This window comes from Lactuca serriola, chromosome 2, assembly GCF_051521515.1.
Source record: "Lactuca serriola cultivar US96UC23 chromosome 2, Lser_US96UC23_V15, whole genome shotgun sequence".
Lineage (NCBI taxonomy): Eukaryota > Viridiplantae > Streptophyta > Magnoliopsida > Asterales > Asteraceae > Lactuca > Lactuca serriola.
The window spans coordinates 114,379,106-114,392,972 of record NC_136409.1 but is presented as its reverse complement, the minus strand read 5'-3'; the positions used below and the strand labels follow the sequence as shown (position 1 = coordinate 114,392,972).

General features: G+C 43.2%; 1 protein-coding gene across 1 annotated transcript; it reads right to left on the bottom strand.

Moving 5' to 3' along the window:
• Positions 1–12,811: 12,811 nt before the first annotated feature.
• Positions 12,812–13,636, bottom strand: LOC145089490 (uncharacterized). Its single transcript, XM_079027921.1, has one exon. It carries the CDS (start codon positions 13,634–13,636, stop codon positions 12,812–12,814), a length of 825 nt encoding a protein of 274 aa, XP_078884047.1.
• Positions 13,637–13,867: the final 231 nt, after the last annotated feature.

The following is a 13,867-nucleotide window of genomic DNA, read 5'->3' as shown; positions in this document are numbered from 1 at the left end:
ATGGTCCAGACACGATAGCTTCCCAAATAAGATATCCATTATCTTCAGATCCGATGACGTAATCTTCAAAATGATGCGCCCAGACTTCATAATCCTGGGTGTAGAGAATAGGAATCTTTGTCGTTGATCCAATGCTATTTGAGATATTGATAGGATTAGATTGTGACTTGTCCATGCTTGATCGTGTAACCTGTTTGAAAGATCAGACTTGTAATACGTAATATTAGGGCAAAACAAATAAATGCTGAGTTACGTCAATTATGGAATGACGGCTCAATAAATATCAGTTAATGCGGAATAACCCTAATCGTAAACTCTTTCACAGAAAATATGTGTATCGATTACACAGCCTCCCGCTCTGATACCAATTGATGAGTTATAAAAAACTGTTAGATCGATTAGATCTTCGTAACAGGTAAGTAAAGAACGTAAAAAGCAAGGAAATAAAACACAAGTATGGATCACAAGGAGTCGAATGATTAGATTACTCAATCCTCAGCAAAGCTCGACTAAGAACTTCCGCTGTAGAGGAATTCTAGGGTTACAAAAATTAACGATGAATATGCTGAACAATACTTTTCTAATCGTTTCTAATCACTATCTTCTCGAATGCATGCAAGCATCTATTTATAATAAATCCTACAAAACTCACGGATGGACAGGCCCATACCGGAGATAAACATGGACTAGCTAACGAGCCCAATAGACGCAACACAACATTAGACCTAACAACTACGACTTTTTTTTAGATCTCTAAGGGTAAAAAGTATTTATCGCAAACTCACTTTTTACGATTCTCAGTGTCGTGCCGGTTTTGTCGTAAAACTTCGACGAGTCATAACTTCTTCGTTATAACTCGGATTTCAGCGTTCTTTATATGTACAGAACCCTTGTGACATATACTATAACTTAGTTAAGGTTATTCCTTCTAAATAATCTTCTATCAAAAACTTATTTTTTATGCTTATTGTCTCTAAATTGACTAGCCCAACTCTGTGGGAGTTACACAATGAACACACGATATATTTCCGCATTTTCATAATAACTCTGATAATTTGTGATGTTTTGATATATTTGATCCTTTTGATATTTATGTTGATGTTTTGGGATAATGTTTTACTAATTGAAAAATGAAATTTTTGGGTCTTATTTTTGGGACGTTATAGACAATGTGTGTCATAAAAAGTGAATCTTATTCATAAGTTCATAATAACGTGTACGAAAAAATATAAAGATATATTGTTTGAAAAATCCACTTTAAACACCTAATTGATCTTTCCTTGACATCATTCCCGTAAGTAGATCGGTCAATATAACAACTGGTATTACTGATAAATCTTATTTATAAGTTCATATTAACGTTTATGAACAAAATATAAGTTATTCTTATAGCACGATATGGATAACTCAACTTATAGTTTGTTTTCGTAAAAAATTGATCAAATGTAATTCGACCAAATTGTATGAGAGGTTGTGGTGTTAGAATAATGCGAATGTAGAGTAATGATTAAAGTAAGACAAGTGAGTTACAAGGAAAGTCTTTGATCCTTTATAGGATCTCCGACACAAAACCTTAGGAGGTGATAATGATCACCTACCTTGTTTTTATTCATTTGAATGTAAGATCACAGAAGTGATGAAGATAATGCAAGTACCAGTGTAATAATAGAGCTACTTGTGTGTGTAGTGTGCAAGTTAAAGGTGTTATTTATAGTTTAAGGTAATTAACAAGAAGCCTGAGATTTCCGGGATCCTACTTGAACAAGTATTTGCATGTTGTTTGACTCGGTATTCCCGGGTCTTAAGCTTGGTTGAAGTGCCTCTCCGTTGAGAATGATTCAGGTGTTGAATAATTCTACACATGTGAGAAAAAGAAAGAAGAATATAGACGTTATAAGTGTTAGGAAATATTAGTGATAATAAACAAGATCCTGAGATATGTTAAAGGATCCTGAGACTTCAAGATTATTAATGATCCTAAATATGATTCTGGGATCCTGCCCCTAACAATTGCCCCCAAATTATACCTACAAAATATCAAGGTTAATTTTCAGATATTTAAAGGTATAATTTAATAAATAAAAATAAAAGAGATAAGAAATTTGAATTTCAAACCCTAATCGGATAGATCTAATCCGTTCCAAAAGCATCATTGTTTAGTCAAATCACGTTCTCTCTCTTCTATAAATTATGTTAAATAGGGGTAACTGACTTAATTTCTCTCACTTTCCCCAATACTTCTTTCTATCTTCTCCCACCACTTTCACATGTAAGTTCCTTCTTTTCTTTTCCTTTTTTTTTCCATTTTTTTCGATCATGGGAAAGAAGGCGATCCAATCTCATACCAGCATTACTACCCCTCCGGAGAATGACTTCATTGATCACGGGATCATGACCTATGATGAGGTTTTCTCCTTTGACGATGAAGACATTCAGTCTCTCAAACCCTGTGAATCTTTTCCTTCCGATGTAATCTTCATGTCCTTTTAAGCTTCTATTCATCCTAATTTTGTTTCTTCTTCCTGAGTATGCTTCCCTGAGTATCCCTTTTCTTTGGGTCTCAAATACCCATTCCAGGGCATCATTTCTGATTTCTTTCAAGCCACCAAACTTTCATATATTCAATCCATGCCTATTATCTGGAGGATTTTATTCTAGATTGACCGAGTGAATCGTTTCCCACAATTTGTAACTAGATCTCGCCGAGTTGGCTTATGTTTATGAAATTTCTACTTTTGGTAATTCTCGTTTTCTATGTAAGGTCAAGACCAACAAACCTCCTCTTATTCTGAAAACAAAACACAATGATAGAGCCTGGAAGGAAAAATTCTTTTTTTGTGAGGCGTGATTCTATTGCTAGCAGGGATCTCTTACCCAAACCTTGGGTTGAAAATGGTAGGATCTATTTGTTGATCTTGAGAATCCAAGGATTTACTCTTCTTATTTTGTTGATTTTGATGCAGGTTTCAAGTTTGGAGAATATAACACCGTAAATTTTCAAACAAATTTTTCATTTTTAAAAATCACATAATTCTCATAAACATATTTCACAAATCTCCAAAATGACAATTTATCAAAAACACATGTTCATAAATTGTTTAAAGACAATTCAGTATCCTCAAAACATAACTCTGCCTCGTGTGTACAATCAAGTCGGTGCCTTCCCGTGATCTTGAGAAGTACCTGAAACACAAAACACATAATACAGTAAGCACTAAGCTTAGTGAGTTCCCCAAAATACCACACATAACTCATTAGTCTCTCATGGTTATATCTCAAATAAGACCCTCTGGTCGATGTGTCTCAATGGAACCATCCGGTCCCACAACTTCGGTGGACCCTCCGGTCCTAACTCGGTAAAGCTCAGCATAATACACATCACAAATACATATTGTAGGATATCACAATACTCAATATAAGCACACAAGACCCTTCGGTTACATGAAATTACCACTCAAGGTAAGTATAATGAGAAGACTCACCTCGTAAGCAAGCAAATAAACCTCGTACATGAATCGTCGATCTAGCATCGGCCTAACACATATGATAATTATCTCTAATTAACACTCCAATCACAACTATAAATAAACCAGAGGCTATTCTCTCTCTCTATCTCTCTAACTCTTGGAATGGGTAAAAGACCATTCTACCCCTCCATGCTCTCCATAATCCCTGTCTTAACCAAACCCAAAAGTCAACACTCGAGTCAACAGTCCATGTTGACCCGACTCGTCGAGTGCATCTATGTGACTTGTCGAGTCCTCTAGTTCCTTCAGAAAAGTCGCGAAAACCCATCTCAACTCGTCGAATTGTCTCATCAACTCGCCGAGTTACTCATAACCAGACTTGTCGGGGAAAACCCTAATCGACTCGTCGAGTCCCTCCTGACCCTTTTCTCATTCAGATGTTTTAAGGCATATTTACAATCCCAAACTCTAGATCTATCCTCCTAAGGCAGATATACAACATAAAGCTGCAAGCTTTACGTCCATGCATGACACTTAGGGCTTGAAATGCCAAAACAACTTCCATTTAGGGTCCTAATCATGATAGCTCTTTTATTAGCTGGATAAAGCTAGGACCTTTGGACTCTAGGGACCTCACAAGGTCCAGATATGAAGTTTCAATCTCTTGGTAAGCTCAACACACTCAAAGCCTCAAATAAATATGGAATAAGCCCTAAAACTCCATAAAATGAGATCTAATCAAACTAATGAGAAAGGTGGAGACTTTTTACCTTCAACAGAAGCTCTAGATGAAATAACACCAGATCCAACAGCCTCTTCTCATTCCTTGCCTTGATACTCTCCTCTTCTCCTCAAAAGGTGCACTAAAATGCCCAAACATTAGCTCTCCTTCTCTCTTAGCTCAATATAGACGATTAGGGTTTCATACAGGGGAGTAAGGTGCTGGTGAGGTGGAAATGAGGGATTAAGATCCTTTAAATAGGACCCAACCCCGAAGATTTAGGGTTTCCTCATACAGCGCCAACTCGTCGAGTTGGTCTCTCCGAATCGTTGAATTGGTCATAAAACCCACATGGTCAATCCGCCTCTACTCGACGAGTTGGGGCATCCAACTCGTCGAGTTTCTCAAACAACTTATAAATAAATATATAAATATTATACCTGGGATTCGGTATGTTACAATTCTCTCCCACTAGAATCAGACTTCGCCCTCAAAGTCATGCTCCAGAAACAACTCTGGGAACTGCTCGTGCATCTCGGACTCCGGCTCCTAAGTCTACTCAGATCCCCTACGGTGCTCCCGCTGCACCTTAACTAGTGGCACCTCCTTGTTCCTCAGGGTCTTAACTTTTCTATCCAAAATTGCTATCGTTCTCTCGATCTAATTCAGGCTAGCATCTATTTGAATGTCCTCTAAGGGTACCACCGCCGTCTCATTGGCTACACACTTCCTCAATTGAGACACGTGGAAGGTGTTATGAATCTGGCTCAACTCTACAGGTAGCTCCAACCGATAGGCTACCTTCCCCACTCTGGCAGCCGCTCTGAAAGGAAAGATATATCTAGGACCCAACTTTCCCCGCTTCCTGAATCGGACCAACCCTTTCCACGGGTATATCTTCAGAAGGACAAAATCTCCAACCTGGAACTCAAGCTCGGATCGTCGCCGATCTGCGTAACTCTTCTGGCGAATCTGAGTTGTCAGTCACCTCTGTCTGACCTGTTGAATCTGCTCAGTCATCTTGAGCACTATCTCAATGCTACCAATCACTCTCTTCCCTACCTCTCCCCAACATATGGGATTCCGACACCTCCTATCATATAAGAGCTCAAAGGGAGGCATACCAATACTGGAATGATGGTTGTTGTTATAAGAAAAACCAGACAAGGGAAAATAGGTGTCCCAACTTCCTTTGAAGTCCATCTCACATGCTCGTAGCATGTCCTCAAGCATCTGGATCGTCTGCTCACTCTGCCCGTCAGTCTGTGGGTGGTATGTGGTACTGAAGTGCAACCGGATACCCAACTCCTCATGAAACCTCTTCCAAAATCTAGAAGTAAAACTCACATCCCGATCTGACACTATCGATATCGGCACTCCATGTCGCGCCACCACCTCTCTCACATAAATCTCGGTCAATCTCTCTACAGAAGATCTGTCATTCATAACAAGGAAGTCAGAACTCTTCATCAACCAGTCCACAATCACCCATATCGCGTCAACACCTCGTGCGGTTCTCGGTAATTCGTGATAAAATCCATAGAAATCTTTTCCCACTTCCACTGGGGAATCTCAAGAGGTTGTAGCGGGCCATGTGGATGTTGGTGCTCTGCCTTAACCCGACGACAGGTCAAGCACCTCTCAACTACCATGCCACATCCCTCTTCATACAGGGCCACCAAAAATCTCTCTTCAGATCCAAATACATCTTAGTGGCTCCTAGATGGATCAAGAATCTCAATCTATGTGCCTCCTCCATCAATATGCGCCGAGCTCCACCTGTATAGGGCACCCAAATCTGCCCACAGAAAGTCATAAGCCCCCGACTATCCGTCTCAAACGTGGAAACCTGACCGACCACTCGCTCCCTCTTGAGGTTCTCTGGCCTCACAGCCTCCATCTGAGCCTTTCGCATGGTATCTAGGACCGGAGTCATCACTGTCATCCTCATACACACATCCCAAATCGTAGCACTCTCTTCTCTATGGCTCAAGGCATCGGCTACCACATTAGCCTTGCTAGGGTGATATAATATCTCGCATCCGTAGTCTTTCACTACATCCACCCACCTCCTATGTCTCATATTCAGGTTGGGCTGATCCATGAGGTACTTCAGGCTCTTATGGTTTGTGTATATGGTGCACTGGACTCCATTAAGATAGTGGAGCCAAATCTTGAGTGTGAACACAACCACCCCCAGCACCAAATTGTGTGTGGGGTACCTCGTCTCATGAGGCTTCAACTGCCTCGATGCATATGTTATCACATGCCCCCTCTGCATCAACACCGCACCTAACCCTGATATAGATTCATCACAGTAGACTACAAAGTCCTCCACCCCTTCGGGAAGAGCTAACACTAGAACTTCGCACAATCTCTGGCGAAGAGTCTTAAATGAGGCCTACTGCTCGGGCCCCCAATCAAAAGTAACACCCTTTCAAGTCAATCTGGTAAGAGGAACAACAATCGTGGAGAAATCTCCGATAGTAGCCGGCCAAACCCAGAAAACTCCTGATCTCAAACGGGGATCTCGGTACCTCCCATCTCATAACTGCCTCAATCTTGGCCGGGTCGACCAATATCCCAATCTGATTAACGAGATGTCCCAGGAACCGGACCTCTTGTAACCAGAAATCACACTTGGAGAATTTGGCATAAAGCCTCTCCGCTCTCAATACTCCAAGAATCTCTCGAAGATGCTCCTCGTGCTGCTCTCTAGACCTCGAGTACACCAGAATATGATCGATGATCACGATCACCAACCGATCCAACATGGTCCTGTACACCCGGTTTATGAGATCCATGAACGCTGTCGGTGCGTTGGTGAGTCCGAAAGGCATCACCACAAACTCATAGTGCCAATAACGAGTTCTGAAGGTCATCTTATGGATATCCTCCTCGCAAAATCTCATCGGATGATATCCAGATCTCAAATCACTCTTGGAAAACCAAGATGCCCCCTGCAACTGACCGAATAAATCGTCGATCCTCAGTAGTGGATAACGGTTCTTGACCGTCAGCTTCCTCAACTTCCGGTAATTGATGCACATCCTGTGTGAACCATCCTTTTTCTTGACAAAAAGGATCGGAGCTCCCCACGGTGTGCTACTCAGTCTGATAAAACCCTTTCCCAACAGCTCCTGGAGCTGGGAGGATAACTCTTGCATCTCAGGCGGCGCAAGGAGATAAGGTGCCTTGGCAATAGGTGACGCATCCGGAACCAAATCAATCTGGAAATCCACCTGCCTCTCGGGAGGCACACCCGGCAACTCCTCAGGAAAAACATCTGGAAACTCGCATACTATCAGAACCTCAGTGATAGAACTCAGCCTCTCTGTAGTACCATGTGTATCCATCATGTACGCCAAAAATCCCATACATACCTGTTGTAGACTCTGTCATGCCCTGGCAGCAGAGCAGAAAGCTAATCTAGATCTGGTACCCTCGCCATACATCGTAAGCACTCCCCCACTAGGGTCTCGTATGGTCACCATCTGACGCTCACATTCGATCACAGCTCCAGACCGACTCAAACAATCCATGCCCACTATGACATAGACATCACCCATCGTGATCGGTACCAGGTCTATAGGGAACTCAACACCAAAAATCTCTAGCACACAACCCTGGAATACATCAATAGCGAAGATCACATGCTCATTGGCTATATAAACCCTTAGAGGTCGACTCAACGCTTCACGTCGGATACTGATGTGACGAGTAAAAGCTAAAGACACGAAGGATCGACTTGCACTCGAGTCAAATAACACCAAATCAGGTGCAGAACTCACAAGAAAAGTACCTATATACAGCACAGAATAAGCACAAAAAATATCAAAATAATATAAATAAGGAAATACATGCCAAGCACGACATCAGGTGTTATGTGGACCTCCTCCGTTGTCAGCTGAAAAACTCTCCCATGATCGCCTTCACCGGCCAACTATCAATAGTACGCAAAGCAACAGGAGTGGAACCCTAGGCTGATCCCTGAATGAGCTAAGGGCACTCGGCCTTCCGATGGTCAGTCTAGTTGCAGTGAAAGAAAACTGCAAACCCCTTGGGGATATCCTTCGCCATACGCCCCTCTTTGCCATATTTATAGCAAATCCCTGCCCGACATGATCCCTCGTGACTCTTGCCGCACTTGCCACAAGTGCGGCCCTTCAGGCCCCCAGCTCTCAAATCAGCGGACTTTGCCCGCTTCATCGCCGGCTGCGATTGTATTTGTCTCCGGTCCCTCCCTTGGGACTCTCCCTCCACCCTGTCCTATAACTCTAGCTCAATCTCCATCCGTCGGAAATTGGTCTGCAACTCAGCCAATGTCCGGTAAGACGATTTTGCCACGAAATCTCGTATATCCCTCCTCAGTATTCTCAGATAATGACTCATACGTGCCTGCTCAGTAGACACGTGCTCAGGGAAAAACAACGCCCTCTCATCGAACATCCTCGAGATCTCAGTCACAGTTTCTGTCTTCTGCTCTAGAGACAGAAACTCCTAGGCCAACCGTTCCCTCTCCACCAGGGGAACATACTCATCTCGGAACAACTGTGTGAACCTCTCCGAAGTCATTGTAGCATGATCTGCAGGAGTAAAGTTGGCTGTCACAAACTTCCACCAATCCTTCGCTCCCAAGCGAAGCTGGTTCAACGCAAACCGAACTCCCAAGTTATCGGGGAATGAACACGTGTAAAAACACCCCTCGATGTCGTAGATCCATCTCATAGCAGCAATAGAATCCTGGGTCCCATCAAACTCTGGTGGCTTCGTGTTGCTGAACTCCCGAAACAACAACGAATCACCTCCCTATGACCTAGTAGTAGCTACGGCCACGGTGGCTGCAGCAGCAGCAGCCTCAGTAACATCATCATAACGATCATCAAATGTCTCAATCAGTGTGGTCTTGATAGACCAAAACATCTCCGGTATCGCCTCTCAGATAGCTACGGCCACCTCCTCATGAATGATCCGGTGGATCTCCTCGTCACTGGCACTACCTCCCTCGATCCCCCCTCCCCCTACATGCTCCTTAGTACTCTAAGGATTCTTACTTGGGTTGCATACAGATCCGGTGTTTTCAGTAGTACGGGCCCAATACTACCTTCCATACCAACCTGTAGTCACCCCAAGTCCTCCTCCAAGGATTTCAATTCACAAGTACTCTATCTCTCATGGATATCAGACTACTCTCTCAGTAGACTCCTCATATACTTATCTAGATATCTCTCCTAGATTATCCCTCGACTCATAACTCTTTCTAAGTGATTTCTACTAGATACTCCTACTCAGCACATACTCAAGGCAAACAACAGATAGCAACAACTCCTAGGCTAAGGCATCATTAATCAGGAAACTCTAGCCCTAAATATGAAATACCTAGCCAATCCTCTAGCATACATCCCTAACATCTCATAAATATCTCAAAACACAAATGTAACTGATCAAAGAGATCATCAATCCTAAGGAGTGGATAACGGTTCTTCATCGTTAGCTCGTTCAATTCACTATAATCAATGCACATCCGATTTGAACCGTCCTTCTTCCTAACGAAGAGGATCGGTGCTCCCTATGGAGAACTACTTGCCCAGTAATTCCTGCAGCTGTGAAGACAGCTCCTGCATCTTGGGTGGCGCCAACCGTATGGCACCTTTGCGATAGGAGCCGCACCCGGCACCAGGTCGATCCGGAACTCAACCTTCCTCTCCAAATGTATCCCTGGAAACTCCTCCGGAAACATGTCGGCGAACTCCCTAGCCACTGGAACCTCTGAAATTGAAATCTGATCCCTGGCCCGTGTATCCACCACATACACTAGATAATCCTCACACCCGTGTTGAATATACTATCGAGCTCTGGCAGCTAAACAAAACCCTGATCCCACTATGGTGCCCTCACCATATACAATCAGTTCTCCCCTACTTGGGGTTGGAACTACCACCCGCTAACCCTCACAATCTATCATGGCACCGAACCAACTAAGCCAATCCATCCATACAATCACGCACACCTCCCCCATGGGGATCGGTATCAAGTCTATCGGAAAGGATATTCTAAAAATCTCCAACTCGCATCCTCGGTAGATCGAAGAAGCAGAAATCTCGTGTTCGTTGGTGATAGAGACTCGCAACGGACACTCTAACTTGCCCACTGGAACATTGCACTCCCTACTAAACGAAGGACCGACTCGCCCCCGAGTCAAATAAAACGAAAGCAGAAAAGGAGTTCACTAAAAACGTACCTAATCACAGGAACAATAGATAAGCATAAAACAAATATAATAAATGAGATAAAGGAGAGAAACATACTAGCAACCACATCCGGTGCTGCCCTGGCCTCCTCAGTTGTAAGCAGGAAGGCACGTCCCTGAGCCTTCAGAGGCTCTACCTTGACTGGCCTCCCATCTGGTATCCTCAATGTAGCCGGTGCTGGAGCCTACGCCGGCCTGGCTGCGAGCTGTGGACAGTTGGTCTTCACGTGACCAACCTGATGACAGTGATAGCATATCCTCATATCTGATGCAGGGGTTTTCTAGCGACAATCCCTAGCCTAGTGCCCTTCCTTTCCACACTTGTGGCACCCACTACCCGTTCGACAAACTCCAGAATGACTCTTTCCGCACTTTCCACAAGTACGGCTCTGTTGACCCCCGGTCCTAGAATTAATGGTCTTAGACCGCTTCGACGCCGGTTGCGACTGCGTTGGGGCATGTCGTTGTTCCTTCATATGTAGCTCAATCTCTAACTCATGCCGCCTAACGGCCTCCTGCAACTCCAGAAGAGTATCACATCGTTGGGTAGACACAAACTCACGGATGTCAGTCTTGAGCATGCTCAGATAACGGGTCATCTGAGCCTGCTCGAAAGCAAACTCTAGGCAGAACATCACCCTCTCAGTAAACATTCAGGTGATCTCCATTACCGACTCCCCCTCCTGCCTCAAACTCAAAAACTCCTGTGACAACTGTTCCCGCTCGACCTGCATAATGTATCGGGCGCGGAACATATCCCTGAACTGCTCCCAAGTGACAGCAGCTCTCTGATCATCAGTTTACGACCCAATCGCCAATCTCCACCGGTCCTTGGCCCCAGACCTTAGCAGGTTCAGAGCACGCCTGACCTTCTGGTTAGTAGGACACGAGCAGGTAAAGAAACACCCCTCCACATCTGAGATCCACCTCATAGCCTTGATGGGGTCCTGCGTCCCATCAAAAGTAGGGGGCTTTGTGTTATTGAAGTCCCTGTACTGTAAGCCCCGAGTGGCTCCTCCTCCTCCTCCTGCCGTTGTTACAGACGATGCAGTTGCAGTGGCAGCCGTCTTTGCAAGGGTTGTGTATCGCTCGTCGAAGTACTCAACCATGGCGGTCTTAATAGACCCAAACATCTACGGTAGTTGTGCCCGGAACAACGTGGCAACCTCATCATGCAGGATCTCTCGAATCCTGGCGTCTAACTCATCTGTCCCCATCTGCACCACAGACTCAGGTGTTGTTGGCCTCTCCTGGCCTCCGTCTCCAGGTCCTGATCCCGACCCGGATCCCGTCACAAACTATCTCGTCATCACCATTCTGAAACATACCAAACGATATCAGATAATCCACATAAATAACTAAGAATCAATTCCTGACTATATCCTAGGGATTGTGACTTCCTTGCTACGTGTATGGGTCCCGTGCTTTCAGTAGTATGGGCCCATACTGCCTTCCACACCTACCAATTATTGTCTCAGGTATCACCACAACACCCTAACAATACACATGCTCATGGTGGTCTCTCAACCTCACCCCTAGAGGAAAGCTAACGGACTCACAACTGACCTACTGGCCTCACACAACCCACCCATTCATGAAACTTCCACCAACCCAGCAGCATTATGGTATGCTAATCATACATAACGCTAAACTTTATATACTTTCGAATATACAATCCTACCCTAAGCCCTAATCAATAAGAACAGAACAGAAGGCCAAATCAAACATTCTCGGGCTATAAGATCTTAATTATGTACAACCGTGATACATACACTAAGCAACTACAGTAATGATGTCAATCTCATATAAAGGAAACCCTAGGCTAGCAAGCATCATACAATCAGGCAATTTTTATCATGTAATTCCTAAAGATCCGTAGCCTAGTACTAGCATGTTGTTCTAACATATCACATAATCAAATAATTGTATGGTATTTTGAGGTCTACTTACTGGCTCCAGCTGATCGTACACCCTGCATCCTCCTTTACTTATTTTGAAAACCATTTAGAAATCATTTTGAAAATCTTTCCTTGATTTGAGACTAGATTTACACGAATTTTCCTCCAATTCACTCAAACCAAGGCTCTAATACCATCTTGTTGCTAGATTCTGCTTAACCACTAGCTTGGGGATGAACAGGAGTGGACATTATCATTTTGATTCCCCAACTCGTGGAAAAGTCTCTTGTCCTCTTGCTTATGAATTGGGATCCATTGTCACATATGATTTCAGCAGGGATCCCAAACCTGATCAAGATATTACGTTTAATAAATGAGACTACTTCTTTGTCTCTAACCTAAACGAAGGCTTCAGCTTCAATCCACTTCGAGAAGTAATTAGTCATCACCAACATGAAGACTTTTCCTCCTGGATCTATTGGTAATTTCCTACTATATCCATTCCACATTTCATGAATGGCCAAGGAGAGATAATAGGATGTCGAGGTTTCGTAGGTTGATGTAGGATGTTACTATGTCTTTGGAAAGCATCACACTTTTGAGCATGTAGAAAAGAATCTTTCTTCATGGTTGGCCAGTAGTATCCTGTTCTCAATACCTTATAGCATAAGGATCTGACCCCAATGTGATTGCCACAGTCTCTTTCATGTATGTCCTTCAAGACTTCTGCAGCTTCAGGATCTTCTAAGCATCTGAGATATGGACCTGTCATAGACTTTTTATAGAGTTTACCTTGGATTATTATGAATCTTGAGACTCTTGTTCTGAATTCTCTTTTGCTTTTTTCTTCTATTGGGATTGTGCCGTTTTTGAGATACTCCATAATGGGTTGGATCCATGATCGTGGACATCTTCGAGGATCCTGTTCGTTGGGATCCCTTTGAGGAGGGATCTGAGGGTCAGGATCTCCGATGGCTGCTACACTTATTGGTTGTTCGGGATCATCGGGTTTGTCGGAAAGGGATTCTATAGTTGGATTTATTATGTGGGTTATTGGGATCTTTATTTCTGGTGGGATCCTTAGGGAGGATCCTAAGTTGGCTAATGTGTCTACTTCTATGTTTTCTTCTCTAGGAAATTCGGTTAGGCTAAAGTTTTCAAAATCAGAGGCTAATTTTTTGAGGATCTCGAGGTATAATTCTAATCTTTCACCTTTCACCGCATAAGATCCATTGAATTGATTAGTTAATAATAAAGAATCAACAAATACCTGAAGATCCTTAGCCAATTGTAGTCCCATGATGAGTTCTTCATATTCCTTGTCATTGATGTGCACAAAAGTACCCACTAATTTTATAATTTATAACCCTACTAAATTAACTAACTAAAATGCACCTAGGCAGTGTACCTAGTCGAATTATAGAATAGTTGGGTAAGTCGGGTGTCGATCACAGGGAACGGTGTTACTAATTAATCTACTTGCTATCAAATTAACCTAATTATTAACAAGTTTAAAAAGGGTTTTATCTAA

Coding starts and splice junctions, on each gene's coding strand:
- LOC145089490 (XM_079027921.1), bottom strand. CDS start 13,636: ATGGGACTACAATTGGCTAAGGATCTTCAGGTATTTGTTGATTCTTTA.